The 20444-nt window shown below is 48.9% G+C and overlaps 1 protein-coding gene across 1 annotated transcript; it reads right to left on the minus strand.

Moving 5' to 3' along the window:
• Window positions 1-761: 761 nt before the first annotated feature.
• UBAP1L (ubiquitin associated protein 1 like) lies at window positions 762-19193 on the minus strand. Its single transcript, XM_065941592.1, has 6 exons — window positions 19074-19193; window positions 12636-13118; window positions 12432-12563; window positions 9398-9604; window positions 3056-3157; window positions 762-1880 (listed from the first exon to the last, which is right to left on the minus strand). Exons 1-6 carry the CDS (start codon window positions 19191-19193, stop codon window positions 1746-1748), a joined length of 1179 nt encoding a protein of 392 aa, XP_065797664.1. The 3' UTR covers window positions 762-1745.
• Window positions 19194-20444: the final 1251 nt, after the last annotated feature.

Genomic DNA, 20444 nt, shown 5'->3' on the forward strand with positions numbered 1-20444 from the left:
TCTATTGACGGATGCATGGATAAAGAAACTCTGGTGTGTATACAACGGAATATTATTGGCCATAAGAAAGAATGAGATCTTGCCATTTGTGACAACATGGATGGGCCTTGAGGGCACTACCCTAAGTGAAATAAATCAGACACAGAAAGACAAATCTGTATTTTTCTCATATGTGGACTACTAAACAAAAACAAGCTCACAGATACAAAGAACAGATAGTGGTTGCCAGAGGTGGGGCATGGGAGAGGGGGAAAATGAATGAAGAGGGTCAACAATATAACCAAAACAGTGATTTAAAAAATAAAAAGGAAAATGAAAGACTCTCCAGAGAGCTTCTTATAAAAACAAAACAGATTCCTGCGGGCTGCCAAACTGGACTTTCTGAATCAGATTATCCAGGAGTGGGGCTTTGGACATTTTAACAAACTCCCCAGGGCACTCTTATGGATAGCAGTCAGGTCCAGTCACTCCACTTTCCCTGGGGAAACTTAAGCCCAAAGAGGCCTTGAGTCAGTCATCAGCAGAACCAAAATCAGGATTCATTTCTCTCACCCACAGTTATATATCCTTTCCACTCCAAGACCAGAAACCAGGACCCAAAGAACTACACAATATTTATTTGTTTCAGTTTTCTTAAAGTTACTAATGCTCATAGTTTAAAGAATCCAATACAGATCATTTTACAAGGCTTATATGAAAACACGCAGTTTGTCACCTATGCACCTCACCTGGCCCTCCTCACAAGGAACCACTTTCACCTCTTTAAGCTGCTTCTTCTGATATTGAAGGAAATCGGAATGTCATCCCAAAATATGCCTCTTTGACATAATTCTGCTCAGTCGCATCCATCCCTTTGTGGCCCCACAGACTATAGCCCACCAGTCTCCTCTGTCCACAGGAATTCTCCAGATAAGAATACTGGAGCAGGTTGCCATTTCCTTTTCCAGGGGTTCTTCCCAACCCAGGGATTGAACCCGTGTCTCCTGCGTCTCCTGCATTGTGAGGTGGATTCTTTACCACTGAGCCATCTGGGAAACCCTTGACATAACTGAGCCAAAGGCAATTAAGCAGAAAATGCAAGAAAAGTTCTCTCCTCCCTTCCCCTCTTTTCTGCCTTGAGGCAGAATCTGGAGACAGATTCTTGTCAGCCCAGCAGTGCACCAGGGAACTTGCCAATAAATCTTACTTCATTAATTCCCTTCATATATTTACCTCCCTACAGTTTGCCATCCTTGGAAGCTTGAAACTGTTTTCCTTTGTCCTGTCATTTCTCCACAAATGTATTGTTGTTTGTTGTAAATGCTATGTAAAGTGAAAGTCACTTAGTCATGTCCAACTGTTTGCAACCCCATGGACTATACAGTCCATGGAATTCTCCTGGCCAGAATACTGGAGTAGGTAGCCTTTCCCTTCTCCAGGGTATCTTTCCCAGCCAGAGTTCTAAATTGCTATCTTGAGTTACTTTTCATGGAAGTTTCTTGGGCACGATGCTTGCCACCTGCATTAACACATTTTGGTTTTTCCCTCGTTAACCTGTCGTTTTGTTACAGAGCCCCTGTGAAGTCCTCAGAGGTGAAGTTCTGCCTCCTCCACAGTATCTACCCCCACCCTTGGCGTTGGGTGCGTTTTCACAAGAAGCATGCACTGCCTTGATGCTCTCATGGAGCCTTCACGACACAGTCAGGGTGGATCGCCAGGCCCGGGTCAGGCCCAGGATGCACAGACACTGCCGGGTGCCCTGGAGGTCACTGGGCACAGGCCACCAGCTCCTCCAGCGCTTGCTCGCGGCGGTTGCCATGGACCAGTAGCACTTCCTTGATGCGGTCCTGCTGGAAGCCCATGTCGCTGAACTGCTCCGAGAGGCGCAGGAACTCCCCCGCCTGAGGAAGAGGAGGCGGAGAGGGCATGGGGGGCTCTGGGAGGCCGGGCTTCTGGCCTGGGCAGTCCCCTCCCAAGTACCCACTCTACATACCCCCAGAAAGCCGTGACCCCACAGGCCACGTGAGCCTGATCCTGGCCAGCACCTATGGTTTTCCTGTATCTCAATGACATGAGGCGACGTGGGCTCAAACCTCGCTTCCTGTGCCAAGGAAGGAGGCCCCAGCCTGGCTGCTGGCTCTGTCTGTCTTGCCGTCACTCCCCCTCCCCACTCCCTCCTGACCGCCTGTGTTCACGCCCTGCACTGGGGCAGGAAGAGAAGACAGCATCCTGGTGCCCAGAGGAGGCACAGCACAGGGCCTCTGCACAGGGCCCAAAACTTCACACAGCACAGCCTCTGCCTGCCTCCTCTGACCCCACTGCTCAAAACTTCCCTGCCTCTCCCCGCGCCCCTCGGCATCCCTCCCACCCCACCATCCTTCCCACAGTCTCCGGGAAGTCTGCTCTGCCTTGGCCAACTGCCAACTGTGGACAGGTCACACTCACTGGGCTCTCAGAATGTCCCCCGCTAACTGGGGCCACAACCTCAAGCCTTCTGGGTTTCCAGGTAGGTGGCAAACTCCCTGAAGAGAGTTCAAGCATCATCGTGCTACCTGCCTGGCTCCTATCTGGGTGTACGACAAAGAGGAGCCAGTCAATATTTGCCGTGTTGATTCAGCTATAGAGCTCTGCCCAGGTGGTGTTAGTGGTAAAGAACCCACCTGCCAATGCAAGATATGTAAGAGATGCAGGTTCAGTCCCTGGGTTGGGAAGATCCCCTGGAGGAGCGCATGGCAATCCACTCCAGCATTCTTGCCTGGAGAATCCCATGGACAGAGGAGCCTGGCGGGCTACAGTCCATGGGGTCACACAGAGTCGGACACAGTTGAAGCGACTTGGCACAGAGCTCTGCTTCCTGTTTCCTCTTCACCCCTTCCCCTTGGGTCCTCTTGCCTTCTCCATGTCTCATCTCCCTAAGCTGTCTCCTTCTCCCCAGGGTTCAGCAAGTAGGCTGTCTCCTGAGACCCCCAGGCTGCCTCTGGTGCTGGTCGGCCCCTGCACACAAGGCCTGCGTGGGTACCCCACCCCTCCCCTCGCTGTCCCCTCGCTGGGGGCCTGGGCACGAGGCTCTGCTGACCTGGCTCTCGGAGAACTGGAACATCTCCATGGCCTCATCCACCAGGCCCTCCTCGTAGCCCTGGCGCAGCAGCCGGTCACAGGCGCTAAGGTAGCTGAGAAACTGGGCAGGAAAGGGGCACAGAGGGAAGGACAGTAAGACGAATGAGCAGGGCAGCAGGTGCGGTGGAGGAGGTACCCAGGGGCCTCAGGAGGGCTGAGCTCAGGGCTAGGCTGACTGGGCAACCAGCCATACACAGCATGGCCCCAGAGCTCCGGGAGGCAACAGAAGAGGGTCAGAGGCCTCCCTGGGGACAGGTGGACCGCAAAGCCTCACCAACTGTCCAAGCTAGGGGCTGGAGTCCAGGAAGAGAGCTGTCGGGGCGGGTCAAGGTGTTCCCAGAACCTAGGTGGGCAACAGGCCGGGCCTCAAACGCAGGCGTCTACCCACCATCCACCCAGCCTGCCCACCCTCCCCGGCGAGCACTCACCTGTGTGAGGGTGCCTCCTTGTCCACCCACCCCTGTGCACCCCCACCCCCGCTCCACACACGTAATATCTGTGCGATCCAGGACTCCGCGGGCCCCACCCCAGAGTGCTGCACCAAGGCGGGAAGGGGAGGGGACAGCCAAGGGCCCACAGGGCTGAGCACCTCTTCCGGCCACTCCCTGCTTATTCACCAGCGGCTGCTTTCGCCCTCAGGATAAAGTTCTGCCTTCCGACCCCACGTTCAAAGACCTGCTCGCTCTGTCAGCAGCCTTGGCTGCTTCCCTCAGCACCCCCAGACTCCTGCCTATCCGGCTCCAAGGCCAAGGCCAGCCTCACTCCTTGGCCCTGAGTAGCCTCTCCCTAGCCCCAGTCCCACCTCCATCTCCATCAGGTATTCCCACAGCACTCAAGGCTTCCCCACACCTACAGCTCTGTAACTGCCTACTATCTTCCTCAGCTTTCTCATCCTCCAAGCTTTTGTCCCACAGGAGGACACCACTGTGTCCTAGCATCCAGCACAGTAGGCAGGCAGAAGGAGGTCAATAAATGTAAGCTGTGTTTATAAACTAAATTAAGAACTACCTTCCGGGAGCTCATAGCTCCTTGGGGGAGATAAACCAGATACAAGAAAACACGAGCGCCAGGCAAATCAAAGTAGGATTTACAGGGAATTGGTGCCAAATGAAGGCTCCAGATGATTAAAGTATGGGTATGAGTGGAGGAAAAAAGCAAGTTGGATTTCTGCAGACCTTCGGGACGGAGCATAAAACAGACCACATAGACTAATGACTTTCAAACTGTTCTAGCCTCTGAACTGTCCAAGCACCAGGGGGCTTCAACAGTAACAGGGGGACATTACAGTTACTCTGGGAGAACTGGGGGCTAGAGGTAGAGGGAGCCCAGAGTCCAGGGCCCTCACCCCAGGAACCTTGCTCTGGGCACATTTTGAAAACAAACCAACTCAGCTCTCCTTGCACAGTTGGGGGAACTGAGGTTCAGGCAGGGCGGACCAGGGTCCCAGGACTAGGTCCCAGATCACCTGACTTCTTGGCCAGTGCCTTGTCCATTGGTCCCGTCGCTAGAAGAGGAACTTTGAGCTGACTTGCAAGTAGACAGAGTTTCCGAAGGTCTGTTCATCTACAGCAGAAGTTCTCAGCCTCAGTGCTGACTGTAGCTACCTGGAAGCTTTAAAACTATGGTGCCTCAACAATAAATTCTGGAGAGGGTGTAGAGAAGGTAACCCTCCTACACTGTTGGTGGGAATGTAAATTGGTAGAGACACTATGGAGAACAGTATGGAGATTCCTTAAAAAACTAAAAATAGAGCTACCATATGACCCTGCAATCCCATTCTTGGGCATATATCCAGAGAAAAACATGGTCCAAGAGGATACATGCCCCCCAGTGTTCATTGCAGCACTGTTTGCAATAGCCAAGACATGAAAGCAACCTAAATGTCCATTGACAGAGCAATGGATAAAAAACATGTGGTACACATATATAATAGAATATTACTCAGCCATTAAAAAGAATGAAATAATGTCATTTGCAGCACCATGGATGGAACTAGAGATTGTCATACAGTGAAGTAAGTTAGAGAGAGAAAGAGAAATATCCTATGACATCCCTTATATGTGAAATCTTAAAAAAAAAGATGATACAAATGAACTTACTCACAAAACAGACTCACAGTCTTAGAGTATGAATTTATGATTACTAGAGGGGCAGAAGCATGGAGGAAGGAATAGTTAGGGAGTTTGGGATGGTCATGTACATACTGATATATTTAAAACGGATAACCAACAAAAACCTACTGAATAGCACATGGAATTCTGCTCAATGTCAGGTGGCAGCCTGGATGGGAGGGGATTAGGTGGGAGAATGGATACGTGTATATGTATGACTGAGTCCCTTTGCTATCCACCTGAAACTATCATAACGTTGTTAATCAGCTATACTCCAATACAAAATGAAAAGTTAACAAAACAATAGCCACAAAACACTGGTGTCTCAGTATCACTGCCCATACCCTGCTGATGACGGTCACGTCCAGAGGCCCGGATAGGACTGGTAGGGGGAAGCCTGGCGCTGGGATTTTTACAGCTCTCCAGGTGATTCTTGTGTGCAGCCAAGGTTAAGGGTCTCTGGCTCAGTCCAACCCAGTAGACCCAAGCCAGGCTGCGTATCAGAACCATCTTGCAGATCTTTTAAAATGATAGGCCCCTGGGCCCACTCCAGATCTACTGATCCTGCAGAGTAGGTTCCAAGAATCTGCATTTGTAAGGACTCTCCTGCTTGGTCCGTAACTGGGCCTAGCTCAGGCCCCAGGGTGGGTGAGGATGTCACCTTCAGACCCCAGTCACTGATCATAAACATATTCTCCTCCATTCTGTGAATGGGGGAAATGAGGCTCAGAGAGGGGCCATGATGTGTCTAGGGTCTAAGGGTAAGCCTGGCTCTGGCCTATGGACCCTCAGAAGTGCCACCCATGCTTGTCCTGCAGGCAGTCAGTGGGCACATTGATCCTGGGGCAGGAAGGAAGGCGTGATGGACAAAGCTTAGGTTTTGTATTTCTTCCTCTCTCCCTGGTTTTTCCAAGTGCCCTGTCTCCATCACCTGATGCCCACCCTCTTGGACCATCTGCTGTTCATCTCTGACCAAAGATGAATTATTGTAGTATTTGTCTCTCATGGGGAGAAGGGCTGTGAACCCAAAAGAGACATTCAGTTAAAGGTGGAACTTCACAGAACAGAAAGAACGTGGTCAGGGAGATCAAGATAAATTCATCCAATGGCCCTCAGGCCCACCCCTTAGAGCCTAGCCCCTGAATGTTCACTGGGAGAAGGCCCACCACGCAGATGGTCAGTCTATGTCTGGAAACACAGTGTTCCTGATGCAGTGAGATCCTTTCAGCACACCCAAAGCGAGGCCAATGCCCTGTGCTGCCCCCAGCTAATCTTCAGATCCCCACAGTGATGACCTGAGACCTCAGCCTTGTCACAGGGTCTGGAGGGGTTGGGGAGGCATGTCAGAGTCCCCACATGGGCCTGGCCCCTCACGGCGATTCTGGACTGCTTCTTGGCCAAGGTCCTGGCTTTGCAGCAGCAGCTGAAGGTGGAGGCAACTTTAAATCTACTCTTAAATCTCAGATCAACCTAAGGTGCTGCCCTGGAAGATTTTCACACAGAAAATGAGAGAAAAGCACAGTGTAACAAAATTCAGAACCACACCAGCCCGGCATCCACCCTGGTGCCACCACTGACTAATTATGTGAATCTCTCTGACCTCAGTTTCCTCATCTGCAAACAGTAAAAAGTGACCTTGCAGAAATGAGAAGACCTAAACGAATACTCCAGATTGAGGGGCTGGCACAAAGGTGCTCAGTAAATATTAGCAGCACCCCGCCATCTCCTCCACCATGTTAGCCACCATATGTGGGGGTCACCACATCGAACCCTCTTCTCTAGGACTGATGAACCGAGTGGAGCGGGAGCAGGAGTGGGTGGGGAAGAGGACCCAGTGCCTTCCACCTCATCAACCTGCAGCAGCACATCCTGATCTGGTGCCTATTTGAGCCACTCTCCCTCTGTCACTCCCTCACCCAGGAGCAGGCAGCTGCAGACCTCAGGGACTCAACATATGGCCACAATCAGTGACTAGGGAGAGGGTCTCCAAGCCCACCGATGGTGGTAGGGCAGACAGGAGAAAGAAATATGTCCCATTCAATACCTGTGGCTCAGCTTTCCAACCACAAATAACCCTGGTACATAGAAAACAACGCAAAAAGGGATGCAACATTTAGGTGGGGGGAAGGGATGCAGATGATGATATTCAATGCCCACCTCCTGCCCCTAATCACAGTCCTTTCATGCCTCCCTTCTGCTGTGGGGTCTTTGAGAAAACTCTCAGGCCAGTCTTCAAGGAACCCTTAATCTCCCCTCTATTCCCTTTCCTGTCCTATCTCCCACCAGCCCGCATCATATATTCAGTGAGACTGTTGGATCAAGTCCTCCCAAGTTCTTCCTGCCTCTACCTCTCAGCTGATACTATTCCTCCTGCCTGGAAGATCATCCTTCTCATTTCTTCAAATTCAGGTCCTATCCATCCTTAAAGTCCAGCTCAAGGCTTTATACCTTCATGAAGCCTTTCTCAATTACTGAAACCTCCCCATGGTAGATTAAGAACAGTCATATACTCTTCGCAACTTTTCCCATCAAGAGGTAGAGTCTATTTTTCTACCCTTTTAATCTGATCTGGTCTATGACATGCTTTGGTCAACAGTATAAGGCAGAAGTGACTATAATTTCAACCTCAAGAGACTTTGCATCTTCCACTCCTGTACTCTTGGGAACACATGGGCTATCTTGCTGGAGCTATGTGGCCTAGTTGACAAGTTTCACCAACCACTGGATTGGGATCAAGGTCATCCTAGACTATGCAGCTCTAGCTGGGTCACCAAACTGTAGCCCCACGAGAGACCCTAGGTGAGACCAGCAAAAGAATGTCCTTGCTGACTCCACCCACACTGCCAACCCAGAGACTCATGAGCGAACACACGGGTTGTAGTGTTAAGCCACTAAGTGTTGGGGTGACTGTTACACGGCAACAGATAACTGAAGCACCCCCGAATCATTCCTGTTCCTTCTTGCTCCCAGGCATCTTCTCACCAGCACCTCTCTTTTGGCAATTCAGGGTTCTCACTCTCCTGCAGGTGTTTTCGTATTCTTAGCTTGTATTGGCGGGGGGTCAAGACTTGCTCCCAAATATTAGAGTAGCTTGGGGTGCTATCTACCCTTGTTATTACTGGTATCCGCTCTTCTCCCAATAAGAGTGGAGTCCTTAAAATGGAACCTGGTGTGGTAGACTCTAAGATACCCCTTCCAGATACACCTTCCTTGGAGGTCTTATTGCAGATGGTGGTAGAGGTGGTAGAAACTATCAGCTATCTGTCCCTTCAGGGGTTGCCTTAGCTGCAGAGATCATGTCTCTCAAGTCACCCTCTTTCTATATCTGGTGACTCATTAAGGCAGAGGTGTGAAGGCCTGACCATCTCATCCCCAATTATGACAACTCCAAAGGGCCTATATGCTTCAGGGCTATGGGGTTGGCTGTCACCGGGTCTATAAAGCTCAACCTCTCCCTCTCCCCATCCCTGCTTCTGTCCTTTCCCTTCCCCAGAAGTTGTTGCCAAGGGTCTCCTTAATAAATCTCCGTATGCCAAATCCTACTGGAGTCTGCTTCCTGGGCACCCAATCCACAATACTGGTTTCCCCATAGCTCCTAGCTGCATCTAAACACCAAGGAAGTGTCCAGAAAATACTTATGACTAGATTGATGGATGGGTAGATGAAAGAGAGAGAGATAGATATGGGTATGGATTAACTGTTGAGGGAAGTGGTCAGAGCTGTGCCATCCAATATGGCAGCTGTATGTGGCTATTTAATTTTTAATTTCATTTAATTATAATTAATAACAATTCTCAGTCATACTAGCCACATTCAAGTAATCACATATAGCTAGTGGTTCCTATATTGGACAACACAGGAATAAAACATCTCTCCTGTTGCAGTAAGTGCTATTGGGCAGCTCTGGAAAGATCTGTGACTGCCCAAAGCTTCAATCCTACTTTGGGGGCAGAGACTTGGACAGGAGTAGAATATTGAGACTCCCCAAGTAGGCATGGGGAGTGTTGCTAAACTCCCATGGAGATGGTAGCCTTAGGATCTAGAAACTTGATCACAACCCCCAATAATTAATTCGAAGCTGAAATCCTGCCTCCAAAGACAAACACAAAATAGCTTCAAGTTGAAGATAAAAACAAGGTGCCCCCTGATCCGACTGCAGCTCCACAGCCCCAGCCCGGGCCCCCACTCACCTGGCTCAGGCTCTGCCGCCCCGTCTTCTGCAGGGCCACAATAGCCCTGTGCAGGGGGTACCCCAGGGCGACCACCGGCCCGATGAGGTCCTGCTCTTCCCGGCTCAGGGCAGACAGCAAGTCGGCAGAATCAAGGTGCGCTCTGCGGGCTGCACAAGGCTGGGCCACCTGTCCGGGAGGTGGCAGGCAGGTGTGCGGGCTGAGGGACTGAAACACAGACAAGCTGGAAGCATCAGTTCCCACCGGAGGTGACTCCTGGCTGGGCAAGACGTTTTTAAAGGCGCCTTCGCTATAGAGCACCAGGGGCTAATATTGTGAGGATCTTGGAGTCTTGCAGACCTGGGTTCAAATCCCAGCTTTCTACTGTCTACTCAGTTTGTTGTTTAGTTGCTCAGTCATGTCCAACTCTTTGCGACCCCATAGACTGTAGCCCACCAGGCTCCTCTGTTCATGCGATTTCCCAGGCAAGAATACTGGAGCAGGTTGCCATTTACTTCTCTAAGGGATCTTCCTAACCCAGGGATCGAACCTGAGTCTCCTGCATTGCAGGTGGATTCCTTACCACTAAGCCACCAGGGAAGCCAGTTTATTCATATGTAAAATGGATGCGATCATACCAGATACCTCACAGGGTTGTTACAAGGCTTAAATAAGACAAGGTGAGAAAAGTGGCTGGCAAAGGGTTTGGCATACAGAAACTGCCAGTCGATGATAATATTTATTGCTTAGAACAAGCCTGCAAGAGAAATACGATAGGCTAATTCTATTTTATAGCTACTGAAGTCAAGGTTCAGAGATGTTGGCAAATGACCTGGCAAACAACACACTTTTGGGACCTGTACCCTACTCAGAATCAACGCAGGGTTCTCGACCCCAGACCTTAGGGAGCAGTGTAACAGAACTGAGCTTCCTAGCCAGAACTTCCTTCTTGAGTCTGGTTGAACTGGGGCTTAGCTAGGCAAGGAGCAGGATAGGAATTGGGTACAGCTGTGGTGCTGGGGAAACCCACAGAGACCCTGGACTAAGGAAGGTGGCTTGAAGGCATTTCAATAGGTTTGGCTGGCATTATCCCTAGCCCGTTCCCCATGAAGAAGCATTTTGCTAACCCTGTCCCCTCCTCTGGCATGAAAGCCTAGATGCTGCCCTGGCTCCAGGAGCAGAGTGCGTGTGACATGTGAATTCCCTACACATCCTCATCTGCTCAGCGGTTTCCCTGCCATGACCTCACCTTAGGATCTACTCTTTACTCCTAGAGTGAAAACCATCCAAGTCTTAGGATTTGAGTCTACCCTTGTGACCTTGAAAACGATTCTTAGGTGCTCTCTGCCCCAGTTTCCTCCTCTACAGAATACCTGATCCACCTGCCCCCATCTTTCCCCCACCCCACTACAGGGTTGTTGCTAGAGTTAAATTTAACTGGGATCAGGGAACAGCCCTCCTAGCATCAGGATCTAGCCCGTGATGTGGGTGTGGCCTGTACTGTATAAACATATATACTACTATATAGAGTATATATATTGTATATAAATAACCTCTTCTCTTTTTGTTCTAAATAACTGTGTGCAGGGTTGCTTTAGAGGTAGAGAAGGGATGGCTCAGAGCAGTTCAGTGACTTGCCTAAGCTCACGCAGCATTGAGAGGGAAAAGCCAGACTTTGAGTCTGTCTTTTGGACTTAATTTCACCTTGGTCTTATTCTGTTGCATCTCCTGGCCTGACTGTGGAGTTGCTCAGGGGTAGAAAGCTGTGCCTAAATGTCACCTCCTGCTACTAACCTAACCTAACACATCTGTTCCAGACCTAGATTTTATGGAGTCTGACACTTACACAATGTGGACTGCTTAAAGGAAAAAGACACAGGAGCACAAACATATGCATAAAACTGTGCACAAACCCTTGGAAGGGCTTCCAGGTGGCTCAGTGGTAAAGAGTGCTCCTGCCAATTCAGGAGCCGCTGGAGACTCAGATTTGATCCTTGGGTCAGGAAGATCCCCTGGAGGAGGAAATGGCAACCCACTCCAATATTCCTGTCGGGATTAAACGCATGGACAGAGGGGACTGGCAGGCGACAGTCCGTGAACGCATGCATGCTAAGTGCTGTCCAACTCTTTGCACTCTATGAACTGTAGCCCACCAGGCTCCTCTGTGCATGGGATTCTCCAGGCAAGAATACTGGAGCGGGTTGCTATGCCCTCCTCCAGGGGATCTTCCCGAACCAGGGATAGAACCCATGTCTCTTACACCTCAGACGTGTTCTTTACCACTAGCGCCACCTGGGAGGCCCCCGGCTACAGTTCAGGGGGGGTCCCAAAGAAAGACCGGACTGAGCAACTGAGCACACACGCTCAAAGCCTTGGGAGGAGCTAAGCCTGAAGCTTAAGCTTTACCGGTTTCACTCTATGTTCTCATCTGCTCCCAATTCTTGGTGCACGTGCTTTGTCCCAAAGCCGCCCCAGCCTGCAGCGGCCCTCACCTCCCCCTCGGTGCCTGATCCCTCCCCCTGGGCAGCGCTGCCCTGTCTCACACTTCCTCGCCAATCTCCTCGCATGCTTTTGACATTGCCTCTTCCAATCCAGTTTCTTGCATGAAGTAACTGCGCTGTGAATATTCCTTGATTGAGCCTCCAGCTCACCCAATCCTTGAACAGTGGCAAGCCCTAGATCTGAGCCACATTCATTGATTCAACGGACATTCACTGAGCTCCCCCTATGGGCCAAGTGTGCTCTGGGTGCTCTGGAGACAAATGCAATCCAATCACTGCCCTAAGAGAAGTCTTACTCCATTGGAAGAGACAGATACTGAGTAATTATAATTATCCTAACAGGTGCCCTAACAGAAGCAAAGAAGGAAACACAGCGAGAAACAAGGAAGGGGAACTCGAAGCAGGGAATATTCTAGGCATAGGGCTGCAGGAAGGACAGCGTGGTACAGGGCCAGTGAGAGCTGGCAGGGAGGAGTGTCCAAGCAGGCAGGGGACCCCGATGTGGGGGCCTCGCTGCTGAGTTGTGGCCTTGGCCAAGGGCGCAGGTTCCTTACCGCAACTGTGGGCTTGTGGCTCCGCAGCGGGGGCATGGCGCCGGCCGTGGAGGGCCGCGGGGGCAGCTCGGGGGTGCTGGGGAGCGACGGCTTGGGGCCCAAGGGCGGCGTGCGGGCGCCGGGGAGCGCGGCCTTGGGGACAGGGGGCGGCGGCGACTGCGTGGGGGCACTGCGGGGTGGGGGCGCCGGGCCCTGGGGCGGCGCGGGGCCGGGGCAGAGGCTCAGAGCTCGGTGGCGGAGGCGGTGCAGGAGGCTGCGGGGGTGGGAGGCGAGCCGGCCCTCGGAGAGCCGCCGCCTGGCCCCAGCCAGCTCCGACCTCACGCCGCGCAGCACGTCCAGCGAGCACCGGTGCTGGCCCAGGCGGGGGCTCGCCGCGGAGCTGGGCTGGGGGCTCGCCGCGGAGCTGGGCTGGGGGCGGCAGGGCTCCAGCTCTTCCTCCACGGCAGAGGCTGCTTCCTCGTCCTGGTCCTCCTCCTCCTCCTTCTCCTCCTCAGGCTGCTCCTGGGATCCGGCCTCCGGATCTTCTACTGCAGCAGGCACGGGTTCCAGCTCTTGCTCGGGGCTAGCCAGCAAGAGCCAGGCGGGAGGGGCGGAAGCTGCCCCCGGAGCGTCGCATTGAACTGGGCAGGGTCCCCGGATGACAGCCTCCACCCAGAAGAGTGTCCTCCTCTCCAGGCTGAAGTCGTGCTGCGGAAACAAGGCCAGGGGAGGCTCCGCCAGGCAAACCAGGGTCTGGGGGCGCACCCCTACCTCCTGGCCCCCGGGGAACCTGTTCAGCCACAGACTGTCCAGGCCTAGACAGCTTCTGATTCTAAGCCCCAGGCATTCATCATCGCAGGCCACCCTCACCCTCGGTTTTAGCTAGCATTGGAGTGGATGACTGTCAATAACAATTTAATAGCAAACTCTGTAGACAGGACAATGTGAGGAGTAGGTTAATAGAATGAAAGTCTAAGTCCCTTTGCCATTCAGCATATAATTGAACAACAGTGGCCTAAACAATTTATCCAGGGGACTTCTCTGGTGGTCCAGTGGTTGAGAATCTGCCTTCCAATGCAGGGGATGAGGATTGGATCCCCGGTGGGAGAAGTAAGATCCCACATACCAGTGGGAGCAACTCAGCCTGTTCACAACTAGAGAAGCCAGGGCACCTGCAACTACTGAGCCCACAGGCTGCAGAGCCTGCACCACTAGAGAGCCCACACACGACCCAACAAAGACCCAGTGCAGCCAAAAAAAAAAATTTTTAATTTCAACAAAACTTGTCCTTCACCAAGAAGCTTTGAGTTTAGCACCATTTGCCACTGAGCAGCTGGCGTTGGAGGCCAGCCCAGACACACAAACCTCTGCATGGAGTAGTACTTGCCCCCATCCCGTTTGCTGCCTTTCAGGGGCCCAGGAAACGTAAAAATCGTTCTTTTTTTTTTTTTTTTTTTCCTGAACTCTTACTTAGTTGCCCTAATGTGAGTCCCATTTCCAGATTATCAGAAGGAGGCCCAGGAAATTTAGTTTGCTCAAGGTCAGATCAGTGGTGAGTAGATGAGCTGGGATTCCTGTCCATCTGACTGATCAAGCCACCTAAAAAATAAATGTGGAGCCCACATAAATAATCTAAATTGAGAGTTTATGTGAAGCAAAAATAAAATATTCCCATTAACTACTATTAAAATTAAGAACTGGAAATATAAAACTTCATTAAAAAATATAAATATTCTTTAAAGGCAACTTCAGTGCTCTATGATGGCCAGGTAAGCTTGGGGGAGGGGTGGGGGGGTGGGGTGCGGGGGGTGTGGGAGGCAGAAAGGCAGACAGGAACTGCCTCTCCCCTCACCCCACTCCTTACATGACCCTAAGCTGGGGAGAGGAACAGAATGTAGCTGTTCTAAGTGTGGTTCCCCGACTGAGGTCAGGGAGTGTATCTTATTTCTCTCCGTTCTATAGGACCCAGGGCAGTTCTGGCTCCGAGGGGATATTGTAAGAGTGTACAGAATAAATGTTTATAAAAAGAGACTGGAGGAAAATGAGTGGGTTGGGAGGGACAGAGGAAGTGAAGAGACCACTTCAGAGCTGAGGAAACCATCATGGAGGGAAAGAGACTGAGAGGCAATGAAACAGACAGTGGAACTTAGGGGATAAACTGATCCAAAGACCCAATAAAAGCACCAGCACTTGTGATCTGTGGAACCTAAGCAAGATGATTCTAAAGTTCATATGAAAAATAAACAAATAATAGCCAAGGGCTTCCACGGTGATTCAGTGGTAAAGAATCCACCTGCCAATGCAGGAGACATGGGTTCGATTCCTGGTCCAGGAAGATCCCACACGCCCTGGAGCAACTAAGCCTGTGTACCACAACTACTGAGCCCACAGGCCACAACTACTGCAGCTTGCACACTCTAGAGCCCGTGCTCTGCAACAAGAGAAGCCACTGCAATGAGCAGCCTGCCACCGCAGCTAGAGAAAAACCTGTACAGCAACGAAGACCCAGCACAGCCCCCCTACCCTGACACACCCAACAAAAAGAATAGCCTAAAAACCTCTGTGACAAAAAGAGAAATAAAGGGGACTGGCCCTACCAGCTGCTAATATAAATTATAAAACCTCAATAATTAAAGCTAAGGTACTGCACAGATAGCCTAAAGGTAAAGAACAGAAGGTCCAGAAATGGACATTATCTATGGGACTTTAGTAGATAATAAGGTGGCATCTCAAGCAATGGTAAAAAAGAGGGACTGGTCAGTAAATGGTGTTAGTCAGCAGAAAGAAAATAGAGTTGGATCCATTCTCACATCATACACAAGGGGTAATTCCAAAAGGATCAAAGATTCAGTTGTTTGAAATGAAATTATAAAAGTACAAGCAGAAAAGAGGAGAGAAATCTTTTATAATCTCAAGTAGGGAAAACATTTCTCACTCTGAATTGAAATTGAGAAGCTGTGAAAGTACACACATGCACATGTGAAAATCTGCATGGCAAATACACCCCATAAGCAAGGTCAAAGGCAAATAACAAACTAGCGGGAAAACAGCACTGATAACTCAGACATAGGAGTGCTAGAAATAGATAAGAAAAGACCAACAGCCCAACAGGGAAATGAACAAAAGATATGAACAGTCCACAGAAAAGGAACTACAGATGGCTCTTAAACACATGAAAAGCTGCTCAATCTCACTCACAACAAGAGAAAGGAAAATAAAACTATACTGAGATACCATTTGCCTATCCCTCAGCAAAAATACGACATCTGATGACTCCTTTGTTGAGGACTGCAGTAAGCCCACTGTAGAAGGCTGTGCATGCTAAAGTCACTTCACTTGTGTCTAACTCTTTGTGACCCTCTGGGCCACAGCCCACCAGGCTCCTCTGTCAATGGGATTCTCCAGGCAAGAATACTGGAGTAGGTTGCCATGCAAGATCTCCAGGGTCTTCCCAACCCAGGGATCGAACCTGCGTCTCTTATGTCTCCTGCATTGGCAGGTGGATTCTTAACCACTAGCAGCGCCATCTGGGAAGCCCTTGTAGGGTGCTAGTTGGATGTAAAACAGTATAACCCTTATGGAGGGGAATTTGGCAATATGATTTAATTCAAAAGGACGTCTGCATGTAGTCTTTCCCTGCGTCATTGCTTGTAATGACAAAAGACTGGGAAGAACCTAGGGGTCCATCAAGAGGGGATTCATTCAGTAAAGTACAATATATCCATATAACACAATACCATGCAGTACCAAAGAAGCATTCTTTGTATTGATATGGAAAGTCTTCAAATATGTTAAGTGAAAAAAAATCAAGAAGAATAATGTATAGAAAATGCTACCTTTGGTGTGAAAAAGGAGGAAATAGCTGTGTTTGCTTGTATGTACACACGTAAGACTCTCCAGAAGAATACAGTTTAAAATACAAGTAACAGAAGTTACCAGGGCAGGTGGGGACAGGACAGATAAGGAAGTGTCAATGGGAGGCTTTTCACTCTCTTAGGACAGGCAAACTGCCTGGGAGTCAAACTGACCTCCCACCTTGTTTTTTAAATAAAGTGTTATTGGAACACAGCCGTGCTCACTCACTCCTTTCTGTAATGTCCATGGCGCTTTCTCCCTACAATAGTACTGTTGAGTGATTGCTAGCTTTTACTATCTGGCCCTTTACAGAAAATGTTTGTTGACCCTTGCTCTATACATACATACATATATATATATATATATATATATATATATATATATATATATACACACACACACACACACACACACATATATATATGCATTTATGTGTATATATATATATTCTTTCTAAAAAATTTAACTGACAAAAGGGAAATCAACTCTAATTAAAAGAAGACTATGATGAAACAACGAAACACAGACTTGCCGAGGCTTCTCAGGAAAGCAGGAGGTGCAGGAGGTGGACGTGGGCTTTGGGGACTGACACGCGCATGTTGGAATCCTGGCTGTGCCACTCACAGCCACACGGCCCTGTTGGTCACAAGGGTGGGAACTGTGGTTTCCTGTGCCGTGGGGAAGGAACACCCGCCTGCTACAAGGGTCATGAGAATGAGAGAGAAGAGTGAACATATGAAGAGCACGTAGCCTGGCCCTGGTACATAGCAGGTGCTCGACGAATGGAAGGTATTATTTTTTTCTTTTTTAGGCCAATATAGATTCATCTGGTAATCTAACCACTATCTATAATATTGTCGCTATGGGAAAATGTGTTTCAAGTTCCAAACACTGGGAATATAGCCCAGTAAACTTGGAAGACTAACCAGGAGAGGCTATAAATCATACATGGAGTCCCATGCTTCTCTATTTGATAGCTGGCCACAGCAGTAAAAGAAATGGAGACTCAGGAAGGGAAATAGGCTCAAGGGAGATGAGTGGGTGTGGAGTGCCCACCCTGAGAACAGGAGGCAGGGCCAGGGCCAAGACGTGGGCTGGGACACAAGACATAGACTTGGCAGAAGGGTACCTATTTCTGCTTCTAGGAGAAGTAACTTTCAGAATAGCCTCCTCCCGACTTAGCAGAGAGGGAATAGTTATGCTAGTCTGTCTACCTCCACTGGAGCTTAGTAAAGCAATTTGCTTTTCCCAGCAATACAGGTCCTACTGCCAGAGTGAGGGCCCACAGCACAGGTTCTCTGGGGAAAGCACACGCTCCTGCCGCACAGAGTGGGGCCCCTGAGCGCTGTACTCGGGGCTTTACAAAGCTTCTTTCACTTCTGGGTCCTGAGGAACTTAAGTGCAACTCCAGGGGCTGCAGATAAAGTCTCCTGCTCCTGTGCCTCCAAGCTACTCAAGCCTCTCTACCTGACCCTCTCCAGGCCTGTCCTTCCTGGACTGGTTTCTCTGCACCTAACTTCCCATAACCCTGTATTTTTTTACCCTCGAACATTACGTGTCTGATGTCTCTCACTTTTCAATCCTTCTCTGAGCTGTCATGAAGTGATCTAGAATCAAGATCTGGGTTTTATTTTTTACTTTTTAAAACTGACATATTTATTTATTTTTGGCTGTGCTGGGTCTTCATTGCTATGAGCAGGGTTTCTCTAGTTGCAGCAAGTGGGGCTACTCTCTACTTGTGGTGTGCAGATGGCTTCTCTTGTTGCAGAGCACAGGCTCTCAAGGGCACACACTTCAGTAGTTGCTGGACATGGGCTCAGTAATTGTGGATCACAGGCTGTTGCCCCATGGTATATGGGCTCTTCCTGGACCAGGGGTCCAACCAGTGTCCCTTGCATCGCAAGGCAGATTCTTAACCACCGGACCACAGGGAAGCCCAGGACCTGGGAATTAGTCCCACCATTGCCAGTATCTTTGGACAGATCATTTCCCTTCTCTGAGCCTCAGGTTCCTCATGTGCAAAGTGAGTGTGAGCTGAACTAGATCCTCAAATTTTCCTATCAAGTAGCCCGCAGACCGTGCTGAATGAGCACACAAGATCCCGAGGACTCAGTCCTAAAAGATCCACCACCAGCTCCACAGCTGTTTGCAATCCTTCTCTTCCATTTTTTAGAATTCATGTTAATTTTGCTTTCTACCTCATTATATATCTGTGTTATAATACAAATGCAATAGGTTTCCTCCTAAGTCTTCAAATAAATTTGACTCACTTGGAAGTTAAATAATCGTGTTTATCCTGAGGGTATGTGATACCACCATACACATTGAGGGCATACCCCAGTGTGTGAACCAAGGGGCAAGGGGCGCCTCAAAGGTGCCCCATGGATAGGTGTACTTTGGGTCTGTGGAATAGTAATCCATTCTAGTGTGTCCTGTGTAACTGTCTGTGTTTTAATCTCAAGATAGCATCTTAGCCCAGTGGAGTGATTCTAACAGTGGAATTTTAGACTTGGCAGTAGGCTGATAGAAAAGAGAGGAATTGGAATTGGATTATCCTTGCTAGGACTCTCAGTGACTCCATATAAGCAAACTTCTGGTTATTCTAAACTTAAGATGCACTAAATAGCCCCATGACCAAGTCTCCAGACTTCTTCATGGAACATCTTTTCCTCTTGGGTTATTTTCACACTTCCTAGAACGTATCAGAACAGGAGTGGCTGCCATTTAAAATCAAGGAACAAGGGGTCTCGTGAGGCTCAGCATCAGACCCATAGACCCAGCGATGAGAAGACAGAGAGAGGCACTTACCATAGAACCCAGCAGAAGTTCCCTGCAGTCTGGAACACTGAGATCTGGCCCAGGCAGGGGCTCTGTGTCCATCACAAAGCCCTTGGGCACCTTGAAGGGGATATCATCCAGGGCGTTCATTCTGTCAGAGGAGTGTGGAGATGGCTGAGCAAGGCTGGAAAGAGCAAGTCCCTGAGGACCAGGCTCAGGCCTCAGATGGCTCACGCTCTCCTGTGTGGTGACTTGGCGGAGCCCCACACAGCCAGGAAGGGAAAGGTGAAGTGACTTGTGCTGCGTAAGGGAGGAAAAGTGAATAAAACAAAGAGCCTTCACACTGACAGCAATTGATTTTTTCATGTTTAAGTCTTGCTCTCTAGACCACTGTTTCCCAAAACATGGTCTACAACACTAGTTCTAAAGGATTTCATCAAGAGTATTCACCCCAATGGTGAAAAAGAGCTATCAAATTACAACTCTTCCGAAAAAGAAGGGAAAAAAAAGGAATATGTCCTAACTTGTTTTGATTTCAGCATCACTTTAAAACCAAACCTGACAAGAAAATCAGAGGCAGACATTTCAGGAACATAAATGCAAAAATCTTACCAAAAATAATTATGGATAGAAAAAATACAACACTTCCAGGTTGAGTTTAATTTCAGGAATGAGAGACAGGTCTAACATACTAAAATTAATCAGTGGGAATAAAGATAAATATCAATAGGATAAAAATTGTATAGTTATGATGTAGAAAAAGCACTTGATAAAATCAATATCCATTCATGATTTTAAGAAACAGTAAACAAACTCTATTTGGCAACTTAAGAATCAAAGGGAATTTCCTTAACCTAACAAAGAATGTCTTTAAAACATCTAAAACAAACATCCCACTTAATGGTGAAATATTACAAGATTTCCCCAATATTGGAAATGAAATAAAGATGTCCCTTCACCTCTTCTAGTCAACACTGCCCTGGAGGTACTAGCCTGTGCAAAAAGAGAGGGGGGAAAAAAAGTATAAGGATTGGAAAGAAAGAAAACTACCATTATTTCTAGATGACATATTTATATGTAGAAAATCCAAAGGAAGAGTATGTTATGTTGTAAAGCAATTAATACAGTGTGACATTGAGAGTTTGCAAAGAGACCAACAGAATAGAAAAGATAGTCTAGACGCAGATCCACACATATACAGATCCTTGATTTATGACAAAATTGGCCCTTCAGAGCAGTAGAAAAATGAAGGTCTTTTTAAGAAATGGTTCTGGATCAATTGGATATTTTCCAAAAAATCTTGACCTCTACCTCATAACAAACAAAAATCAATTTCAGGTAGGCTGTAAACCTAAATGTCAACAGTTAAGAATAAAATTTAAAGATAAAATAGAATATATT

The sequence above is a fragment of the Muntiacus reevesi genome, chromosome 7 (assembly GCF_963930625.1).
Source record: "Muntiacus reevesi chromosome 7, mMunRee1.1, whole genome shotgun sequence".
Classification (NCBI taxonomy): domain Eukaryota; kingdom Metazoa; phylum Chordata; class Mammalia; order Artiodactyla; family Cervidae; genus Muntiacus; species Muntiacus reevesi.

What these genes read in the sequence shown, in the direction of transcription:
- UBAP1L (XM_065941592.1), bottom strand. Translation starts at nt 19,193, where the DNA reads ATGAACGCCCTGGATGATATCCCCTTCAAGGTGCCCAAGGGCTTTGTG. An exon ending in GCCACAAGCCCACAGTTGCG is followed by an intron (nt 9,605 to 12,431) that starts GTAAGGAACCTG and finishes TCTGTGTTTCAG; the next exon opens with TCCCTCAGCCCGCACACCTG. An exon ending in TCCAGTTCTCCGAGAGCCAG is followed by an intron (nt 1,881 to 3,055) that starts GTCAGCAGAGCC and finishes CCTCTTCCTCAG; the next exon opens with GCGGGGGAGTTCCTGCGCCT.